This window comes from Porcisia hertigi, chromosome 35 (genome assembly GCF_017918235.1).
Source record: "Porcisia hertigi strain C119 chromosome 35, whole genome shotgun sequence".
In the NCBI taxonomy this organism is placed as follows: Eukaryota; Euglenozoa; class Kinetoplastea; order Trypanosomatida; family Trypanosomatidae; genus Porcisia; species Porcisia hertigi.
The window spans coordinates 1,189,364-1,211,120 of record NC_090594.1 but is presented as its reverse complement, the minus strand read 5'-3'; the positions used below and the strand labels follow the sequence as shown (position 1 = coordinate 1,211,120).

At 53.7% G+C, this 21,757-nt stretch overlaps 6 protein-coding genes across 6 annotated transcripts; all 6 read left to right on the top strand.

Annotated features, from left to right (window-relative positions):
- Window positions 1-451: 451 nt before the first annotated feature.
- JKF63_01308 (uncharacterized protein) lies at window positions 452-1,990 on the top strand (the record flags this gene model as incomplete). Its single annotated transcript, XM_067897355.1, has 1 exon — window positions 452-1,990. One exon carries the CDS (start codon window positions 452-454, stop codon window positions 1,988-1,990), a length of 1,539 nt encoding a protein of 512 aa, XP_067753512.1.
- Window positions 1,991-5,794: 3,804 nt separating this feature from the next.
- On the top strand, window positions 5,795-8,266 carry JKF63_01307 (uncharacterized protein; the record flags this gene model as incomplete). Its single annotated transcript, XM_067897354.1, has 1 exon — window positions 5,795-8,266. One exon carries the CDS (start codon window positions 5,795-5,797, stop codon window positions 8,264-8,266), a length of 2,472 nt encoding a protein of 823 aa, XP_067753511.1.
- Window positions 8,267-10,222: 1,956 nt separating this feature from the next.
- Window positions 10,223-13,687, top strand: JKF63_01306 (uncharacterized protein; the record flags this gene model as incomplete). The annotated part of the gene is made up of 1 exon (XM_067897353.1): window positions 10,223-13,687. The coding sequence occupies one exon, from the start codon at window positions 10,223-10,225 to the stop codon at window positions 13,685-13,687; it is 3,465 nt and encodes a 1,154-aa protein (XP_067753510.1).
- Window positions 13,688-16,103: 2,416 nt separating this feature from the next.
- JKF63_01305 (uncharacterized protein) lies at window positions 16,104-17,339 on the top strand (the record flags this gene model as incomplete). Its single annotated transcript, XM_067897352.1, has 1 exon — window positions 16,104-17,339. The coding sequence occupies one exon, from the start codon at window positions 16,104-16,106 to the stop codon at window positions 17,337-17,339; it is 1,236 nt and encodes a 411-aa protein (XP_067753509.1).
- Window positions 17,340-18,727: 1,388 nt separating this feature from the next.
- JKF63_01304 (uncharacterized protein) lies at window positions 18,728-19,543 on the top strand (the record flags this gene model as incomplete). Its single annotated transcript, XM_067897351.1, has 1 exon — window positions 18,728-19,543. The coding sequence occupies one exon, from the start codon at window positions 18,728-18,730 to the stop codon at window positions 19,541-19,543; it is 816 nt and encodes a 271-aa protein (XP_067753508.1).
- A 1,110-nt stretch (window positions 19,544-20,653) lies between these two features.
- JKF63_01303 (uncharacterized protein) lies at window positions 20,654-21,454 on the top strand (the record flags this gene model as incomplete). The annotated part of the gene is made up of 1 exon (XM_067897350.1): window positions 20,654-21,454. The coding sequence occupies one exon, from the start codon at window positions 20,654-20,656 to the stop codon at window positions 21,452-21,454; it is 801 nt and encodes a 266-aa protein (XP_067753507.1).
- Window positions 21,455-21,757: the final 303 nt, after the last annotated feature.

The following is a 21,757-nucleotide window of genomic DNA, read 5'->3' as shown; positions in this document are numbered from 1 at the left end:
TTTTTCTGACATCCTGCGCGCACACCTGTTGTGCACATTGCAAGGAAAGGCCTTTACGTCTTTTACGATTTAGTCCTTGTGAGACAAGCAGATAAGTGCAACAAAACAAGACCACAAGTGCCCACACTCACATACTCACCGAAGCAAACGCTGAAACATAAAAAAAACGTCTGTAAGGAGTCTTCGGTGATATTTTTTTTTATACATTTTTATTCAAACATAAAAAATATATATTTTTTGTCTCCGCCTCAAAGTGTTGTTCGAACGTAGCTAAGAAAAATAAACGTACGAAGATCACTTGGGCCGGTTCTCCTTTTTTTTTCTTTCAGCTTTCATAGTGTCTCTGTCTCTCTCCGCCTTTCGATCTTTCCGCGCGTGTTTCATACACATCTCGATTCAGGCTATCATCCCAACTCACGCGCAGCGTGCACACAACAAAGAAAAGAAGAAAATGCCGTACGTTGCGTCTGTCGATCAAGGCACCACCTCAAGCCGGTGCATCATCTTCAATGAGAAATTCACTATTCTGTCGGAGCATCAACTGCCCCACAAGCAAATCACGCCCCAGCCCGGGTGGCTGGAGCACGATCCCGAGGAGATCTACAACAACTGCTGCATCTGTTTAGCGCAGGCAGTGAAGAAGCTTCGGGCCAAGGATCCCAAGTTTGACAAAATCTCAGCCATTGGTGTGACGAATCAGCGCGAGACCGGTGTTGCCTGGGACCGCACCTCCGGGAAGCCGCTCTGCAACGCCATTGTCTGGAGCGACGCTCGAACCTATGAGGTAAGCAGCCGCATTGCGAAGGAGGTCGGCGCTGGGGACTACAATTTCGCTGCCAATACTACTGGTCTGCCGGTGAGCACCTATTTCACTGCTTTCAAGTACCGCTGGATGCTGGAGAACGTACCAGCTGTGGCCGCTGCGCGCAAGAGCGGCTCCCTTCTCTTCGGCACCATTGAAACCTGGCTTCTGTGGAAGCTAAGCGAGGGTAAGGTGTTTATCACTGATGTGTCGAACGCGAGCCGTACGTTCCTCATGAACCTGAGCACGCAGCAGTGGTGCGATGAGCTGTGTCAGAAGCTTGACATTCCGCGTGCGGCACTGGCGCAAATTCGCAGCAACAGCGAGCACTACGGCGATGTTACGGCCAACGACCATGGCATTCGCGACGCGCTCGGCGTGCCGACTCCTATGACGGGGTGCATTGGTGACCAGCAGAGTGCTTTGTTTGGTCACATGGGTCTGGAGAAGGGTGACGCCAAGAACACCTATGGTACAGGCTGCTTCATGCTCATGAACGTCGGCTCAAAGCCTCAGTTTTCGAAGAACGGTCTCCTTGGTACGATCGCCTACAAGCTGGGTACCGGTCCGACCAAATTTGCCCTTGAGGGCTCCATCGCCGGCGCCGGTGCCACAGTCGAATGGATGCGGTCGAACCTCGGCTTGTTCAATCACCCACGTGAGATCGAGAAAATTGCCCGCAAGGTGAGCAGCACGGATGGCGTCGTGTTTGTACCCGCTTTCGGTGGTCTCCTTGCCCCGTACTGGGATCCCACGGCTCGCGGCACCATTGTGGGCATGACGTACAAAACGAACAAGTCGCACATCATCCGCGCTGCACTGGAGGCCATCTCCATGCAGGTGAATGCAGTGCTTCTCGCTATGAAGGAGGACAGTGGCGTTGAACTCAGCCGCCTCCGTGTCGACGGCGGCCTCACGCGCAGTCGTCTGCTTATGGAAATTCAGGCCGACATTATCGGTGTGGACCTTTACGTACCACATCTCACTGAGACTACTGCCCTTGGCGCCGCTCTTTGCGCTGGCCTGGCTGTTGGTGTATGGAAATCCGTCGAGGAGGTCCAGAAGACCGCCAAGGAGCAACTAAGTGGTGAGACGGTGAGCCCGACGGCGACGACTGAGCAGTTGCGCAAGGCTCGCATAGAGACCTGGAACTCTGCTGTGCAACGGTCGAAGTGGGCAAAGTTGTAGACTAGGAGAGAATCCATAGCAAGCATTTTTTTTTCCAGCTGTGGTTCATTCTACACCCTCACCTCAATCGCCACTCCTTCTCGTCGTTTTGTCTTTTTCCTTCCCCATCCCTCTTCGTCTTGTGGTCCTCCTCTCCACTTCCAGCGCCTTGAGCGTCTCATGTTTCACAGACCCAAGTAGGAGTCGCCCTTCCTCCCCTTTGCCGCCGCCGTCTCCTCGAAAAGGAAAAGGAGCTCAACTCTTTTTGTTTGCACACACGCAGATGACGGCGGCAACGGTGAACGGCTATTTTCGCAATTTCTGTTTTTCCCTCTATTTTTGTTTTTGCTTTCTTGTTACTCATCCCCCCTCTCTCTCCCCGGCTGTTGATTTTTTTTTCCGCCAAGACTACCCCCCTCTTCCCCCCTCTTCCCCCCCAACGCCCCCCTTTCTCATGAGGTACACTTTGCCCTTGGCGTGCTACTAGCATATCTGTGTTCGCGGTTGTCACCAGGAAACGTGTGAGATTCTCCTCCTTTCTCACGAGCTAAAGATGACACACAACGGATTGTTCATTGGCGCGCACGCCGGCATAGCAAAACCCGGTTGTTGTGGAAAACACAAAAAGAGAAGCGACTGGTGTGTGTGTGTGTCTCTTTTACTTCAGAACACGTACGGTGACGGGGTGGTGTAGGAGGGGAAGGGGGTGAGGACTGTACATGTGTTGTTTTCGTTCACTTGTGACTCCCAGAACGCACGCAAAGCACACGACAACCAGGCCGAAAAGGACAGCTGCATGTACAGTTCAAAGTGCACGGCTGGCGTGCTCTTCACGACAACAAGCGAGGAGATGAGCCCGCTGATGGGTGTAACCCGTGAGGTGGGGGAGAGCACATGCATTCATTTGACAGCCTTTTTTTTTGAGGGGGGGGGGCAGTTTTATTTGTTTGTCGTTGTTTTTTTAGTCTTGCACGAGGACTCCTGCTTGACGACTTTGTAACAGTGACAGATAGGGGACGGGAGCGGGAGCGCTTGTGAATACCGAATGGCCTTCTCGCCTCAACACTTGGGTGATATTCGCATACAGATATTCAACGCGTCGTTCCCTCCAGCACCGCGCACAATACACTTCTGTCACGAACGACACTCCTCTGTTTCTCAAGCGATCACCCTGCAGCGTGCTATGTGTGGACTTTATGAGCAAAAAAAAGACGCATGCATGTAATGTGTTCGTCCGTTCCACCCAGCTTCTTTTTTTCTCACTGTGTAGCGGATGAAGCAGTGCAAAGGTACAGCAACCCCCCTGCGTAGATGCAAAGGCTTATGATAAAATCAGAACGAAACCCCCTACAGCCACGGGTAAAACCACGCACAGTTGCTGCCTCCTCCTCCTCCTTTCAACTTGCTCGCTGAGTATGGAGCAATGGAGGTGATACTCGACGTGCCGCGAAAATATGTTCACGGGCCAACGCAGATGCGCAAGAGCGGTTCATGCGGTGTGTTGCTTCTCTTCCCTATTGCTCCCACGACGTGCCCTGAGCGCGTTTTGATGGTTAATCGCTACATATTCCCGGATACAAAATAGTGTGGCACAACTAGCCCGCCGTGTGGAGTTCTCACTACATTGCGTTTCTGGCAGTGTCGTGTGTCGGAACGCCGTGACCGTCCATGAAGCCCAACGTCACCTACGAGCATCACGGCTTTAGTCACTAGTCGAAGTGAAACGCGCTGACAATTTCTCAAACCCTCGATTCACCTTCCCCTGATTCAACGGTGGCGGCGACTAGTCCGGGACGGCTGGACCTCTTTGTGCAGCGTACGCAGGTGAAGTTGTGGCGTTGTGGGTATGCGTGTATTCACTTATCTGTGGCAGAACGACCCGCTATTCCGGGGTCACGTGTGCGTGTGTGTGTGTGTGTGAGGAGAGAGAGAAAAGGGACCGTTGAGACGCCCCTCTCGTCACCAGCGCACATATCGGATCTTTTTTTTGACCTCCCCTTTTTTGTTTACACTACAGAAAGTCATCTGCAAAGAATACCGCAAGAAAAACGAGGGAAAGAAAAACACATTTTTTTTAGTTTCCAGGGATAACTTGTTGAAAATATAATGAATATATATTTTTTCGAACCTCTTGTGATTTCCTCCCTCCTCTTCCATTCTTCTTTTCACCTTCGCCTCCACCGCCCCCCTTTCCATATTCCTGTTCATCTCCTCTACATCTTCTCGCTCTTCCCTTCCCTCATCCCCCCCCTCCTACTCCATACACGCACACACACACACACACCTCTGTGACTATGGAGCCCCGGCTTGCCTGTTATTCGACGGCTGCGCAGTGCGGCCAGGTTCGATTGGGTGCAAAGCGGAAAAGTTGTTTTTCTATGGGGGAGGTGGGCATGGGTTCTGTGTGACTGTTTATGTGTCTCGCCGAGTACGGCAACATCTTCTAGCACATCGAGGTCTATCCTTGCAAGAGTATTCAGGTCACGTGAATCAGAAGAAGAGGACGGCGGAGCAAGTTGTTGGAAAGCGGGTAGTGTACACTTTTTACAAACAAAAGAAGAGGGAGGCTCAAGTCCGTGAGGGATGGGGTATCTCATCACGGAGAGAGAGGGCGGGGGGGGGGGGCGAGGACCACGGCACAATAGGTGCTTGGATGCTCAAGTGTCTCTGAATGTCACATAATATTCTAAGAGAAGGGTGCAACATCTCTTTTTTTTCGAGACCATGAAATATTTTATTCTCGCGAAGGTGGTGGTGGTGGTGTGTGTGTGTGTGGGGGGGGGGTAGGCCTCACGTGTGAGAATCGAAGTCGCGGCCCAATGATACAGGGAGAAATATCGGCGACCGCTTCGCGGCCTCTCGTGATTGGACCTCAACGGGTGGTTTAGCAAGTGAAACCTGTCACTGTGATGTCTATGTTAGGGTACACCCATCTCCCTTGCTACTTCCCAAGTCTCATTTGTGTCTCTGCATCCCCCATATGTGTTTTGCTCATCGGATTTGTTCACGTCTGTAACGCCTCTCGCTTTTCACACACCGCCTCAACGCTGGGAAACAAGTAGACACCCCTCATCACAGCAGAAGAGAGAGAGGGGGAGGGTAAAAACAAGTGCGAGCTGTATTTATTCCACAAACGCTACATTACTTTTCTCCTCTTTTTGTTGTTTAATTCGCGTGTCGCGGTCGAATCAACGTAGGTTTTGCAGCGAGCAATCACAAGGATCGATACTCCTCCTCCTTCACCAAAGCAAGAACAGAAAAAAGGGTGGGACACGGAACAAAGGCACATCGATTATCAAGTCACGTGGCCCCTCTCTCTCTCCTCTGCCTCTCCCTTTTCATCTGTCTCACCTTTTTTTGACTAGTCACGTTCTGATATCGTCTAGAAACTGAACGCGCGCGCGATTGCTACCAGAGCAAAGAGAAGACGACGACCTGCTCAGTTGTTCATTTGTAGCTCAAACCGCACTCGAGAGCTGCTGGAGATATTGTTCATTTCTTTTCAGATTATCGAAAGCATCACCTCCCCTCTTCTAAGGGTCTGGTTGACGCAGTGAAACAACGAAGAGGAGGTCCTACACTTGCGCGCATCCCGTGAAGTTGTGACACTCTTTTCAAGATTGACACAGGGTTGTCGCCATCGCGCTGGTGGAGCCTTGCACACACCGGAGGAAGGGGGTGGCCGCTGGAGATTTCTTTAGGCGATCACCCAGAGACACACATTCAAGTAGATGGATTGAGTGTTATCTGGTGATTGACAGGATATCTGGACGCAGAGAAGGAGAAGTACTCCCCCCCCCTTCCACACACACATACACAAACATAATGCACTTTCCCGTAGTAGAGACGTCCTCGGAGCCGCCGACGTGCCGCCAGAGACTAGAGGGGGAGTCCGCGGAGGAGAGGTCATTGAAAGAACGCCTGTGCAACTCATGGCCGAAGCTGGTCTTTGACAACGACGACGGGAAAAGGCCAGTGGTCTCGGCAAAGTCGCTGTGGTCGATGGTGCTCGATCACGACCGTGCACATGAAAACTGCCGAACGGAGCGCTGGACGGTACGTGCCCGCTTCGGGGCGCACAATCGCTTTGCTCTCTGCGTTTCTTTTCATTCTGTAGCGGTCGCCAGTGATGTTGATCCGCCGAAAGCAGATTCTCCACTGACACATGTGGGCGTGGTGAATTGGTCCATCACCGACCACGAAAAGAAAAAACACTACCGCTTCTGTGCTGCAGATGACCGCGCACCCGCTCTTTTCTCGATGCTGATCGCCAACAAGTCGATACGCCAGGAGTCTGCTGTACTCCAGGCAATGCTGGAGCAGCTTAACGAGGAGCGCCTAGTGCTACCCGACCAGCTCCTGGATGATGCCACGTCGACACGGCTGACGGAGCTCGATGTCCAGTTCGGCAACAACACGCTGAAGTCTACCGCAACTGCCGTGAACGGCAAGCACAAGCCGTTAATCCCCACGTACACCCTTCACCTCCAAGGAGTGAGCTGCGAGCAGGAGGAAAGCGATTTGTCGAAAGAGGTGCGTGCTGTTGTGGATCTGACGTTTATGCCTCGTAGTACGCCACCGGCACTTGGTGGCGTGCACGGAATCGTTTCCACTGGCAGCTGGGAGGATGACGAGTTCTCCTACTGCCTTCACCACGCTCGTCTTCTTGGTGGATCGATTCGGGTCACACGCGCGTCTGATAATTTGGAACTGGCACGCGAGATGGAGTTGATTCGCGGGAGTGTTTCGATGGAGCACAGCTTCGGTGGGGTGGTGCCCCGCAGCACAGAAGAGGCGCGCTTCATGCGGATCCTCCGTCATCGCCGCGTCACCGAGAAGGTGCAGTGCATCCTGCACGACCACTGCTTCATACGCCTATACGGCGAGGAGGGTGAAAGTTTTAGCATCACTCGTGTTCAGAGCAGCGAGGCCGGTGAGGTCAACAGTTGCTATGCTACCGTGCAATCCGCCGTGAGCAAGAAGGCTTTCCAGTACCACAGCGGTGTCCTTTTGGGCGGCGAGGAGGAGGAGTCGTACAGGAGCAGTGAAACCGGAGTCGTTTTCCCGACGCGGTGGGTCGTGGAGTGTCCGACGCAGGACGGCTGCCGTGTCGAGCTCCGCTTGGTGGCAACATTGGCAAACCAAGAGGTGACAACGTTCCTCGCGCAGCCTAGCATGTGGGAGGGCACTGTGACCGTGACAGGGAGGCGCATCAAAGTGGACGGCAGCGTCACGGAAGTGCAAGGGGACGGCTTCGTGACGAGTCGCGGACGCGTAAACCTGCACCCGGAGGAGCCCGTCTATTCCATGTTGCACGCCATTGGATCCACCGCGATGAGAAGGACGGAGGTCGCCGCCTTTGAGTCGTGGGAAGAGATCGCCGAAGGCCCTGGCGTGGAGGCGTTGGCGGTACTCAAGTCGGCGCTCAAGACTCAGCAATTCGAGCTGACTCCCTCTCAACAAGTGGTGCTGGCTGCGTTTTTTGGCACGTATGGCTATATTTTTCATCATCCGAATGAGGTAGAACAGGTAAAGAAAGCGCTTCAGTGGTGCTACAACCGATGGATGACTTTCTACGGCGCTAGCGCTATCAGCTACCGAACTCTAACCCTTCGCGCTTTCGTGATGCACGAGCTGTGCGACCTGACCCATACCAGGTGTGCTGCCTGGATCCAGAAGAGGGCGGAAGCGTTGGATATCGCGGTGCCCGTGACCTACCTATTCAATTCTGATGTGGCTGACAGCTGCGTCTTTACGCTGCCGGCGCGCAGTCTTCTTCTGCAACCGCCGTCGCTGTTGGAGGTGGCGCAGATGAAGGCGCTCATCGGCGGCACCTGGATAATGGATCCAGAGGAGACGGAGGGTAGCATGAACGCCGTGTTGCTGGAGCAGGGTGTCGATGTCTTGCTGCGTAACCTGTATAGCAAGGCGGTGCCGACCTGGCTCATCGACGTGAACCGAGAGGCGAACAAGCTCATAATTGAGGAGGAAACCTTGCTCGAGCGGTGCTGCACTACCATTGCACTCAACGGGACTGAGTGGGCCTGGGAAAGCGTTTCGCGCGGCTGCATGAAGTCGCGCTCGTGCATCTTGTCGAGTGGCCGAGAGCTGTACGTTGAGACGGAGGTGCACGAAGGAATGGAGCGTGTCTGGTACCAGTTCCAGGACGGTGGCAAGACAATGGTGCAGAATATATTCTTTTTCACCAGCCAGACGACGTCGAAGCCGGTTGCCTCCTGTAAACGATACTTCAAGATACAGATGCCCCCTGTTTCAGTTGCATCGGAGAAAAGGTAGAGCTCGATATTCGGGGAAAACATGTCGACGTGCAGGGACGCTGGAAGAAAATTAAAAAGGGGGGGCTTATCGTTTTGTATTCCGTAGTTGTCCGTAAACCATCCGCGGAGGGTCAAGCAATCTCCACATTTTTCTCGCGGGTTGCGATACACCACTGAGTGACGGACTCGTCGTATTATTATGGATGTGTGTTCCGACAGCCTTGGCGGTGCATCATGACCGAAGTATGTTCTGAAGTGGCCGCGTAGACTCCCGTGGGGGTAGGGGGGGGGGAGGGGCACAGAGGGGTTGTGTATCCATGTTTCTCCTTCCCTCCTCTTTCGTTGATGTAGACAAACAGCAATGATGGTTACGTTTTTTTTTTGTGGCAGAGGGTACCTGTCGTTGCGGTACCATCAATAGCTTCTCGGAAAGGCATAAAAAAAAACTGCAACGCCCGAGCCTCTCCTCACCACGTATTCTTATTAGAGGGAAACAGGCATGTAAGAGTCTCGGTCTTGCGGGTAGGATGAGGTGAACAAAGGAGGAAGAGGAGGGGGGGGGAAGAAGAACAATGTAGCCGCCTCCCTTCCCCTATAAGCAAAGATGAAGGCGCCACCAACATGAACTCAGTGACTTTGTTTTGCTCACACTGGCGACCCCTCCAAAGGGCTTCAAGGCAAGCAGGCTTAGGTGCACTTCTTACCCCCCCCCCTCCCTTTCCTTTTCCCATACCTTTGACATTCTGCTGCTCTTTCCCCACTAGACGACACAGAACCACCCTATTGATTAATAAGGAATGTTTCTGAGTGGCCTCTCGCAGTCCTCTACAAACGAACATTAGCTGTCGATGAGGGAGGATCAGGGCCTCTTCCCCCCTCCCTCCCCTCTCATTGTGTCTCTGTACCGCACGTGGGGCAACGCCCTCAATTTCTGCGTGGTCGCTTGAATGCACCTCTGTTGACTGGATTCCTCCATCGTTGAACGTCTGTCTCTTTTTTCTCCACCTTCCGTTACCTCCTCCTCGCTGCCTTCTTCCCCTCCCCCCCCCCCCAAAAAAAAAAAATTGTCCTCTGTGCATGGGCGCTTATAAAGCATGAAACCCCACTTTTCCATTGCCTTTCAGTTTATTTTTTTTTTCGTTCGTGTTGCTCTTCTACACGGTTTTCCTACACGAACACCAAACTACTATCATCGCGCACGCACAACGGCTACCTCCTCTTCCCTGCCGGACTTCCCGTGAAGCTCAGGCCTCCCTCCCCCTGTTACGCCGCTCTTCGGTATTGGCTTTGTACTTGCGCACAAGTTTCGCCTACCTGCCCGCGTCATCTTTTTGTTTGAATCTCCGACAACGTTGGATATTTCGGCGCACCCAGGGAAGCCAGCGCTGGCGAAGAGGTCTCTGTTTGTCCTCTGTCCAGGATAACCCCGAGGATTCCCAAGGACAGTCTTCACACACGCACAAGAAGTGTCTTTTATTGTGTCTTTGGGTTTCACTTCTGTTTTTCACACGGGCCTGTCTCAGAGACGTGGAACAGGTGGTTTGAGTTAGTATCCCTTCCGCAACACTTGGTTATTCAGCGTCAGGATTGTACGCTGTGCCAGTACGTCCGTGTCGGCCTGCGCGTGTGTGTGGTCGTGCCAATCCTCCTCCTGCTCGGCCTGTGTGTTTGTTTGGGTTTTCATCTTGTCTTAAAGTTTGATCCTAGTCTATCAAACATTCTCTTCTGCGCATCAAGCCGGTCGTTTCGCTCGCCTTGACGACAGTGCAGGGCGCTAGATTAGTGTGGGATCAAGACATAACGGTATCGAGGGTGTGGGAGCACGACTTTGTGTGTGTGTGCGCTCCGCGTCTCGGAACCGCATCAGCGCCTCGCGTCACCGAGCGCATACCCCTTTTTCTCTCTTATTTTACTGCTCGTATACCGAGCTTCAAAATACTCTCCCCCCTCCCCCCTCTGCAGTAGCGCATCCGCAATGGAGCCAGAGAAGGAGGTGTCGATCGACCAGAGGTATCTGGACAAACAGAGCCGAACTATCGGCACCTATGGCCTTGAGACTATGGCAAAGCTGATCTCTTTCAAGGTGATCATTGTGGGTTGCGGTGGTGTTGGGATCGAAATAGCGAAGAATCTGGCGCTTGCCGGTGTCCACACGCTCCGACTCTATGACCCTCGCAAACCGACGGTTCGAGATATGGGCGTGAATTTTGCGGTCACACCAAAGTCTATTGCTTCAGGGAAGACACTAGCGGAGCTCTCTGCGGCCTATATTTCGGACCTGAACCCGAACACGCGCGTTGGGGTCGTCACTGAGCTGACGGAGGCTGCTGTGGCAGGGAACATCGCGCTCATTTTCACGGCCGCCGCACCAGATCTCAGCCTTACCACGCTGAACAAGTGGAACGCTTTCTGTCATAATCACAAGCCGACCATCTCATTTTTACTCGCACTCCAGATGGGCACAATGGGGTCAGTCTTCGCCGATCATGGTGCCTCTTTTGTCGTCAAGGACGCTGACGGACGTCACATGTTGCAGAAGCTCATCACAGAGGTAGTGACTTTACCCGACAAGAGGGGCGAGATGTACACGCGCATCCGCTACGAGACACCGGAGGGACAGACCCCTGGCGCCTTGCGCGACTATACGCAAATAAAGCTGAGTGAGGTACAGGGCCTTGTGAAACCGGACGGCACTTCCGTGAATGGTCAGGTGTATAATGGTATCGTCTGCCCCTGCGACCCCCGTGACACGGTGCGTGTGTACCCTGCATTCGAAATTCAGGGGTACAGCCCGTATCAGACCGGCGGGTTTCTGCATGAGTTGAAGGAAGTAACGGCAGTCGCCTTTCGGCCCCTCAGTGAGGCGCTGTCGGCACCGGGTGCCTTCGTCCCAGTGAGCCCGATGATGGACAACTCGGAGGAGTCACTCACCCATCTGACGCTGCATGCGCTGTTGCGATTCGCTGATGCTCATGCGGGTCGTTTGCCTGAGCTACACAACACGACGGAGGCTGCTATGGTGGTAGAGCTGGCCAAGAAGGTGCTGGAGGAGAACAAGGCCATGCCTGTGCCGCCGGAACAGCGCTCCACCCGTAAGCCAGAAAAGGAGGAGTTCCCCTACAAGCTGCCACCGTCACCGCCACCAGCACCGGTGGTGCTCGAGAGCTGGGATGAGAAGGCCGTGATGACAGAAGCGCTTCTCGCACGCGCTGAGCTGCAACCTCTCGCCTCCTTCTTCGGTGCTGTCGTGGCGCAGGAGGTTGTGAAGATCACTGGCAAGTACTCGCCCATTCACCAGTGGTTTCACCTTTCCTGTGCAGCGGTGCAGCCCGAGGGCGCGGACTACACGAGTGACGAGTTCCAGCCGATCAACTCGAGATACGATCATATCATCTCCATCTTCGGCAAGGGCTTCCAGCGGCACTTGGGGAACCTGCGGCTCTTCATGGTCGGGTGTGGCGCCCTTGGATGTGAGAACATCAAGAACTTCGCTCTATGCGGCATCACGTGTGGTCCCAGTGGTTCTCTCATCGTTACCGACAATGACCGCATTGAGGTGTCAAATCTCAGTCGACAGTTCCTCTTTCGCGAGGAGAACGTTGGACAGTCCAAGTCAGTTGCCGCGGCGGCCCGCATGCGACAGATAAACCCTGACGTCAAGGTGGATCCTCGGCAGGATTTTATTGGTCCCACTACGGAGCATCTCTACCCCGATAGCTTCTGGCAATCGCTCAGCGCTGTCGTCAACGCGCTGGATAACATAGAGGCGCGCCTCTACGTTGATCAGCAGTGTGTGCGCTTCCACAAAGTACTTCTCGAGGCGGGCACAATGGGTACCGGTGGCAATGTTGATATTATAGTGCCCGGCAAGACATCATCCTATGCCGACGGTGGTGCTGCTGACCAGACAGGCGGTATTCCTATGTGCACGCTGCGCAACTTTCCGTACATCTATGACCACTGCATCGAGTGGGCGCGGGCGCAGTTCGACGATATGTTTGTGTCTCCCATGCAGACCGCGCAGCAGATCATCGAGGATCCTGCTGCATTCATCCAGCGCGTTCACCAGGAGGTTACTAGCGGCTCCAGCGCCGGTGAGCGGCGTAGCTTGATTGCCAAAAACACCGGCCCACTCAAGTCGCTCAAGCGGACACTCGAGATTCTCACTGATGGTCCGACCATGGAAAGGTGCGCCGCGCTTGCCTGGGAGCAGCTTTTCAAGTTATTCCGAGACCGCATTCTCGACCTGCAGGCCGCCTTCCCACGCGGTGCCAAAAAGAAGAACGGTGAGGATTTCTGGTCCGGTCATCGAAAGTATCCCACCGCCATCGAGGTCACGCCTGCGGGGATTTTAAGGTGTCAAGACGCGAAGAATTTCTTGGTGGCAGCCATCAATCTGTACGCGTGTATGTTTGGAGTCCACCCGCCTAAGCACGAGGCGCGCTTCAACGATGAGAAGAACCGCTGGATGCAGCAGTACCGCACAGACGAGTGGATTGGAGCAGAGGTGAGCAAACTGGCAACGCCGCCATACGTGTCGGGTTCCGTCGACGACCTCGACGATGACTTGGCGGCCGACGCGCAGGAGAGCAGGGCAAATTCACTCGAGGAGGTCGAGGCAGAGCTGCAAGCGCTACTGACGGACGTTTCCTCTCTGGCGACCAAGTGCAGAGACAGCACGGCTGCTGCGCTTGACTTCGAAAAGGACGACGACGATAACTTCCAAATTGACTTTGTGGCGGCAGCAAGCAACCTGCGTGCTGGAAACTACGGAATACCAACACAAGATCGGATGAAGGTGAAGCTTGTGGCAGGCAAGATCATTCCTGCAATAGCGACCACCACCTCCGCTGTGACGGGTCTTGGGCTCATTGAGCTCTTCAAAACTCTGCAGAACAAGGATGTTTCATTGCTGCGCAATGGGATGCTAGATGTGGGCACCAACAACTACGTCCTGTTTGAACGTGATTTACCCATCAAAAACGTCACGAAGGTGGTGACCACATACATCCCTGAGCAGGACTACACGTACAAAAAGAAGATAATTCGCGTGCCTGAAGGGTTCACTAAGTACGACATGATTCGCATTCCGGTCACACCGGCGACCACTGTGAAGGAGTTTGCCACGTTTCTGGAGGCTACGCTGAATAAAACTCTCCCCGAGGCTGTCGACTACGCATACGAGGTGAACGGGCTTGGTGTTGGCAAGGGTTTGCTATGGAATGGCCGCCCCACGCACCCAAACACAAACGCTTCTCTTATGAGGGTGATTGAGCAGCAGAAGGCCATTGAGGCGGGGGGGACGCTACCGGCACCGTTTTGGCAGAACCGTATTCAGTTCTGTGACCTTTCTACGATAGTCTCGATTGACGACGGCGATGACACCGTGGATGAAGTAGATGTTGAGACAGCCACGGTGTGCCTTGAAATTCAGCAATGATTGAATGCGGTGTTGTTGCCTCCACGAAAGAGAAAAGAATACGGAGAAGAGGGGAGAGTGATCTGGGGAGAGCCGGAGTTTGGCCTGCGGTCACACTGACCCGTACAATCCTTCTCAGAAAGCACGGGGCCCGTTGACCGTCGTCCAGTGAACCCAATCTTGCTGGCCGTGCGTGCGTGTGAAGAGAGACCCCAACCCGATTCACGGATAGTCGCCACGGCACAGGGTTTGGTTCCTACGGTTTTGCTCGGCGAAGAAAGGGAGGGCTTGATCCTCTCAACTGTTGTGGTCTTTATTTTATTCCAGGTTTTTGGTGCTATGGTGTGCGTTTTCTGCGGCACCGGGATCTTTGTAGTCCGGGCACATAGTTTGGTAGCATGCCCCTCTTTTTAATCTGCGCCACAGTGACAATGGCCCGCCTGTTTGCGGTTTCCTATCGTGAAGTATGTTGTTGCCCCACTTTCTCCCCCTCGTTGATTCTGTTGGTGGACTCGTTACATTGGTATCGAATACTCTTCTGTCAGGGGGTGGGGGGGGGAGGGGGTCCCCCTCCTTTTTTCTTTTTTGCACTCACTTTCGCGTCTGGTGTCTGCGATTGTGTGTGTCACATGGTCTATGCTTCTTTTATGTATTCATATATTTATATATACATTACATACATAAGTATATACATATGTATGTATATATGTAGTGCATACGAACCAGAATTTTCTCCTTTATTCTTGTACATGGGTATGCGCTTCTGCAAGTCCATACGCCCGTTAGGGAGTTGGGTTTCGGGTATGCACGCTGTGCGCCTCTGTGGCGGCGTACACGGGAAGAGGCGTTGGCACCGCGGTGCAATTACAAAACTGGCAGCGGCCGCTTGAAGCTCGCCATGCACAGGCACATAAAGCGACGGGAAAAAATGTGGAGCCGGAGCACATGAGGAAATACAAAAGACTTCGTGTGGTTCAAGACGAAAAGTGGATGTACCCCACCGCGGCTCTTTGTTAACCGGGCGGGGGGGGGCGGAACAAAAAAATTTCGCGGTCTCAGAGGGCACACAATATGTGACTTCTCGACATGAGCGTTGTGCTTCTGGTTGTTTTTGTTTTACGGGAAGGGAGGGAGGGGAGGGCTCCCCCTTTAGTGTCCTGCTGTTTGGGCACCGAAGAAAGTGCTGATTGGGAAAACCACATCTGAGAAGAGCACTGCTCGTTTGCATCACATCATGGAACTGCTTAGCTGTGTAACCTTTGCACCTCAATTTCCATTTTTCCCCTCGTCGTGAAATCGATCGGTACACATGTACGTGCACACAGGCGCGCCAACAACATTCACGAAGAAAAAACGCTTGCTGTTTGTTTGGAGGGGGATATCGGCAGGTTACGTTTGTCTAGAGCAGTCTAATTGCTCTTGTGTGTGTGTGTGGGTGGAGTGGGCGGGGGGACGGCGGGGGTGTTGATAACTCTCCCCTCTCTCTCTGAGCTACTTTAGTTTGGCTGTTGCTCTTTTTCTTTCCCCATGTGTGGGCGCAGTCTTACTATGCTTGATGCCGTGCAACGCCGTCACGTGATACTGCCGTTCTTGTTCATTAGAGAGGAGGAATCAGGATACCAGCAACGGTACTCAGTCATACTCGGGACGAAAAGCTTCCGAGGTCACTCACTGTCCCCCTCAGTCCTCCGCAGCCTTGAAGAAGTTTCTCGAGTAGGCGCCAATAAAGGAGGAGAAGAGGGGGGAGGTGGGTGGGTGGGTGGGTGCGGTGATGTACAGACTTCCATCCACAATTACGGTAGGGCAGCTGCACTCGAATTTCGTTGTGGACTGCCCTGCATATGCGATCACTATTCCCTCAACTTGCTCTCTTGACCGGCGCTCGTATGCTATCCTGCCTCTCTTTCACACAACACACTGTCTCTCACCTTCACACCTACACGTCCACGCACCGAAACCTGCTGAGACACGTCTGCAGTAGCAGATTAAAAAACGATTTTTTCGTAGACGACGCGAGGTGTGAACAAAATCCGCTACGAGTTGAAGAAGCTGCCCCCCCCACCTTTGCCCTAGTGTAGGACGCAGCACTAGTTTGGTTGATTTGAGTTTTTTTTTCGTTCACCCACTTTCAAGGAGCACACTCCCATCTTGTCGAGCACGGACCACCGTCCTGCAGCGTTCCCCTACCCCTCCCCCACCCCGCCCTTCACATCTATTTGGTGGTGCGTAATCACGACTTCTCTCCTTCTCTGAGTTTCCCTGTTTTGTGTGAAAGTATCCTTCCCCTCCCTCTCCCCGCTGTGGTGTCGCACCTCCCCATTTTTACTTTGACTATTATTCCCCCCCCCCTCCCCCAGTCGCGTCTGACGGTTACCCTTCCCCATTTTGTTTATATGGGATCACGTGTCCTCCACAGGGGCATTTTATAATTCTCAGAATGGTCGCCTCAATCACTTTTCGACTCAAATCCAGCAATCATGTGGGCACGATCGACATGGACGGCAGCGTCATGTCATGTCGTGATGCGCAGCAGGCGATCGCAGCAAAATTGTGCGCACCGCCGGAGGAAATCAATGTGTTCCTCGCAGGCAGCACAGCACTCCTGCACCCCGACGAGGATTTGCCGGCGTATGCGGTTGTAGACGTAGTTCGGCAAACGCACAGCGGGAAACCCTTCTACATGACACGTCCCAAGTTCGCACCGCCGCCGTTTCCGTTTGAGAGCATGGCTAGCTCTTCGGCTTACGCCGGGTCGGCCGGTTTCGGTGACAGGGAAGCGCTCACGGAAGAAGAGCGACTCGCACAGCTGCAGGCGGAGGCTGCTCTCGATACGGGCATTGATGAAGTGAGTAGTCGCTTCCGTCGGGGCGGGCGCGGTGGTCGCGGGGGCATGGGCGGTGGTCGTGGCGGCATGGGCGGAGGCGACCTCTTCTTCGGCGCCGGCCGAGGTCGCGGTGACGACATGCGCGCCAACATGGAAGAGAACTTTCGGCCCCCGCCAAAGGGGTACATATGCCACAATTGTGGAAAAGGCGGCCACCTTATTCAGCATTGTCCATCGGCTAAAGGTGGCAAGGCGATGAAGGTGCTCTCGTTTCCTGTGGGGATACCGGAGAGCATGTTAGTGGAATGCACCATGGATGACCCGGCGCCGAAGTTCATTACACGCGACCACCGCCTTGTGAAGCGCCGTGTAGACCCATCGGCGTTCACCGCAATTTCTATCGCCGGCAGCGGCAGCGACCTCTCCGGGGCGACTGGGCTGGGTGACAGCGATCTGCGTGGCACAGCGATGGGCGCAGAGAGCGCTGCTGAGCATGTGAATGCAAAGAATGCCTCGTCTAGCACCGTCGAAGCGTCACCGGAGACGGCACTGTCAACTGCAAAACCCGTTGTGGCGGCTTTAAGTTGCGTTTTGCACAACAGCCTTGCCAGTGAGGCGATGAGGTTGCCGTGCTGCAGGCGGCTCATTTGTCATGCCTGCTTCACGAAGATGGCTGAGGAAGCACTGGACGAGGCGCGTGGTCTAGACGACGACGACGATGACGATGTTGGCATATTCTGTCCTGGCTGCAAGGAGCCACTCATCATGGATGAAGTGATGCCGGCGACAGAGGAGCGGACAAGGATCACGCAGCTCCTTCTTGAGCGAAAGCGCGAGCGGGGGGCGTAGTGGACTAGAAATGCACTGCTGTTTCTTTTCTCTGTTTTTTTTTTTGGGTGGGCGTGCCCTTTGTCCCGACTTTGCGTGTTCTCGCCGAGTAGCGACAGCAGGTGGCAACTTGCGGAGAAATACCCAATCTTGATGTCTCTCTGTCCCCCCCCCTCCTCCTCCTCCTCCTCCTCCTCCCCCCTGGCTTTCCCCGACTGTTGAATAACAGTTGGAGGAAAAAGGCGATATCTGCAGCCAGGTTGTAAAAATACTTCTACTACTACTACTACCTCTAAACTCGAGTAACAGCACAGAGCGCAGCCGATACAGAATCAACATTTTTGAAAAACAAAAAGAGAATTTTACTGGATGCGCTGATGATGCGTATTGGTAACCTCAAAGAAACCCATTTTATGCCTGCATTCGTTTCTTTCGATTGAGTGTCGCACACACACACAAGCACACACACACACACTCTCCGTTTTCTAAAAGAAAGGAATGCCTTCCCCTCCCCCTCCCCCCCTCCTCTTCCTCCTCCACCCCCCGACAGCAAAGAAATGAACGACAGTCGCACCCCAGAAACGACCACCTCACCACAACTGGAGCCCTTCAAGGGTGATGAAATCACAGCTATACTTTAGCTGGTATCGACAGTCGTTCATCACTCTCGTTGCACAGTTTTCTGCCACACCAGCTTGACTCGATGTTCATCCCGTCCCATGGTGTGGGACTGGGTTGCTCCTTCTTCGCGACTCCCTACCTTTTCGACCTTTCCACCACCCTTCCCTTCCTCCTCTCCCCCTCGACAACCCTATGAACAACTGCACATGGCGCGACCACAGGTCCCCTCCCCTCTCCATTGCCCATTCCTCACGGAAAAAACATCTGCGTAGCGTTTAGAACACCTTTTTTCGTATTTATATCTTGGAGTTCCCATTTCGTGTCACTCTACACATTCAGGACGCGTCCACACACGTGAGCGTGCTTCGAAGATCTCCTCTCTGTCAGTAAGAAGACCCATCTTTATAGTTTTGCTAGTATTAGGTTTAGCAGTGAGACGCTTCAGCAGACTTGTGATCAAACCTTACTGTCTTTCCGTCTTTTCCTTCCTCTTCCACTGGGAAGTTGTTGTGAAGTGCGTAGACAGCTTTACATGTGTGTGTGTGTGTGTTAGTGTCTTCAGTCCACAGCACTTCCCGCTCATCTTCTAGGTGGCTGTTATACCCTGGCGGGCGCAACACTTACGCAGGCAGCGTCATAGGGATTGTTTTTCGTGTTGTGCTCTAGAACCCGGTAGTTATCGTTTCACGACCTGGGGGCGTTCTATGAAACAACGTCTTCCCCCCTCCCCTCCCCCCTTCGCCCCGCCCTAGCCCTAGCCCGACCACCTTCACTCGCTCTTAGAAGCGATGTCCAGCATGTTCACCTTTGGTGCCTATGGCACCAACTGCATGGCGAAGAAATATGGCGAGCTGGCAGTGAAATCTTCGAAGTGTGGATCAAAGAACTTTGTGTACACCAAGTCGCACGATGACGCGCATAGCTTCCCGCGGCATCACCATCGCCAAGGTGACAACCCCGTGCGACTCTCGTTCACGTATGCTCGCTGGCGGTGGATTCTGCACGACTTCCGCATGTTCGGCCTTTTGGGTGCGATACGGAAGCACTACTACATTGGCGAGGCATGGCGCCGCAAAGATGAGAAAATCTTTGTTGGAAAGGATGAGAATGGCAACAAGTACTGGCAAAGCCGTCGTGCACAGGGTACCTTTTTTGTGCGCATGGTCGAACCGGCCGACCCACACTGGTTTCGCGGACAGTCTCCGCACTGTTCAAGCCCGATGTGGTTGAAATGGATGCAGGGCGGCGCCGCGCACACCCCGGCACAAATGAAGGCGCGTGGGGAGTGGGGCCACAACTCCCGACTTGGTATTCCTATGCCGTTTAACATCAAGTACGATGAGTGGTCGCCACTCAATGCGGGAAACATCTACACCCGTGATCCGATGTGGGTAGCCGCACCGGGTCTTCTCGTCAACCCAGAGCGCCGCGCCCTCCAGGAGGCGGGCTTCTCGCGGTGGATGTGGCAGAAGGGCCTGCCCGTCTATATGCCTTTCTGCGGTGTTCATGACTATTCGGATGAGCTGGTTGAGGAGTTTTACCGTGGCCAGTGGGCGTTCTGCCGCGAAAGCAAGGGTAATGATCATGACGAGTGGCGCAACTAAACTCAAGAAGTCAGCAGCGGCACACGCTGTGCGGTATTTGTGTTACTGCGTGTGTGCGTGCGCGTGCGCTTCTTTCTTGGGCAAAAGAAGAGTCAAAAAGTTACAGGCTTCTTCTGTGCCGTTGCGTGCATATATATATATAAATACGTTTATTTTATTTTGGTGCAGTTTTTCCGCCATACGGCAAAAAAAAAAATTGTCGTCTGCTTTCACATCCCACTCCACCCTACTCCTTCCACCACGGATATTCTGTTCATGTGTTTCTGCTGAAGCTTTTTTTTCCCTTTACCTACTGGGCCTCGTAAACTCGCCCCAGGGAACACCTACGAGTGTGGCCACTGTCACTGATCAGCTGTGCTATTGTTGTTGCTCGAATTCAACTCATGTTACGAATTCAGTGCCCGCGCTTGCGGATGCGTTTGTCAGCACAACTATCTTGTTTTGCTTTTTTTGTTCCGAGCTCTACACCATGTTTTCGCAGGGAACACGGAAAGAAGACAGCATAATCAGAAGGAAAAAAAGCAAAGAAAATTATCCCCTGGTCCCAAAGGAGTCGCAGGATGCAGTGAATAAGGGAACGAACACCAGTTGCCATGTGAGTGCCTTTGATGCCTTCATCGTCATGAAGGGGTACTTTTTTCCTTTTATCGCACCTCAAAGTCGGGCACTGCTCTCGCATTCTATTTTTTTTTTCGTGTGTGTTTCAAGCTATTGGAAGAACAACTTCACCTTCCCGGCTAATGCTATTGTTAGTTCACGTCATGCTGCTCTGGCAACCACCCTCCCTCAGCGGACTCATCGCATGCTTTCCTCCTTCCCCCCCCCTTCCCCCCCTCCCCTCTCTCCTCCACTCTATTGGAGCGCGTCACTCGCATTCTGTGGTAATTGTTGAACGTTGGTGCTCTCTGCGCCTGCGTTGACCTTAGCTGTAAGTCAAAATTTCGGGGGAAGCACAGTCCGTGATTTGATTTTACAGCAAGGCAGCCGTGGTCTTGGCCTCCGGAGAGGGGCACTTCACGCCGTTCTTTTCCCCGCAGTGATTGCAGTGTGCTGCCTGTTTACAACCTGCCGTTGGGGTATGGACTTCGCAGCCAAGACCTGCTTTGAGAAATGAGTCCCGTCACTCCTCACCGGCAGGAGGCCGTTGACAAAGAAGAGATCAGGCGCATTAATCGAGAACTGCAGCGCAATCTCATCTTGGAGACAGCCCTAATCGCTTTTGTTCTGGGCGTCCTGACGGTGGCAAGCATACTACTCGCTGCATACGGATGGTACACCCACGACGACAAGCTTTTCGCTCTCGGGCTGTACATTTTCATCGCACACCTTAGCTTTCACGTTTTGGAGTTTCTCGCGGCTGCGCTAACTCGCCCCCATGACACCCATCCGGACGCCTTTATGGTCTTTCACTCGAATCCGTACCTCATCGCGACGGGCACCGCGCTGCTGGAATTTTTCTTGGAGGCGTACGCCATCCCTGAGAGCTGGAAACTCGACCCCTCACATCACGCCTTGCTCGGCTTCTTCTGTCGAGTAAACCGTGCCTCGGCGCTACTCTTCACGTTTTTTGCTGCTTTTTTTTACGGCATCCGCGTCGTATCAATGCTGCAGTGCGCCTCCAACTTTTCCCTCGTGATTGAAGAAGAGCGGCGGCCTACTCATCAGCTTGTGACGCACGGCCTGTATCGCTATCTGCGCCACCCAGCCTACTTTGGATGGTTTTGGCGAACCTGTTGCGTGCAGTGGATTCTAGCGAACCCGGTCTCCGCGCTGGCCCACGCCGGCGTCAGCTGGTACTTCTTTCGATCCCGCATTGCCTACGAGGAGGTTACGCTGCAGCGACCGGACTATTTCGGAGAGGCGTATAAGAAATACAGGGCACGCACTATCACTGGGATTCCGTTTCTGTAGCCGGAGCATGTCTCTCTTGATTTTTCAAGTGCGTTGTGCACCGTGTCACTCACACAGGGGACGTTTTGAGGGCGCCTGCGGATGGAAGGTGTTGGGTGGGGTAGATGGAGAGGAGGGTGGGCGGCGAAAAGGGAAGGCACCGCGCACCTGTGCAAGTATGGAAGGTGTTTTGGTCTGATGGTTTCTCTCTCACTTCCCCCCTGCCACAATGACAGTAAGGCTATGACCTCTCAAGGACGGCGCGCACCGATGACCTCGTCGAGCACGAGAGAAGTGCCGGTAGACCAAGTAACAGCACACGCA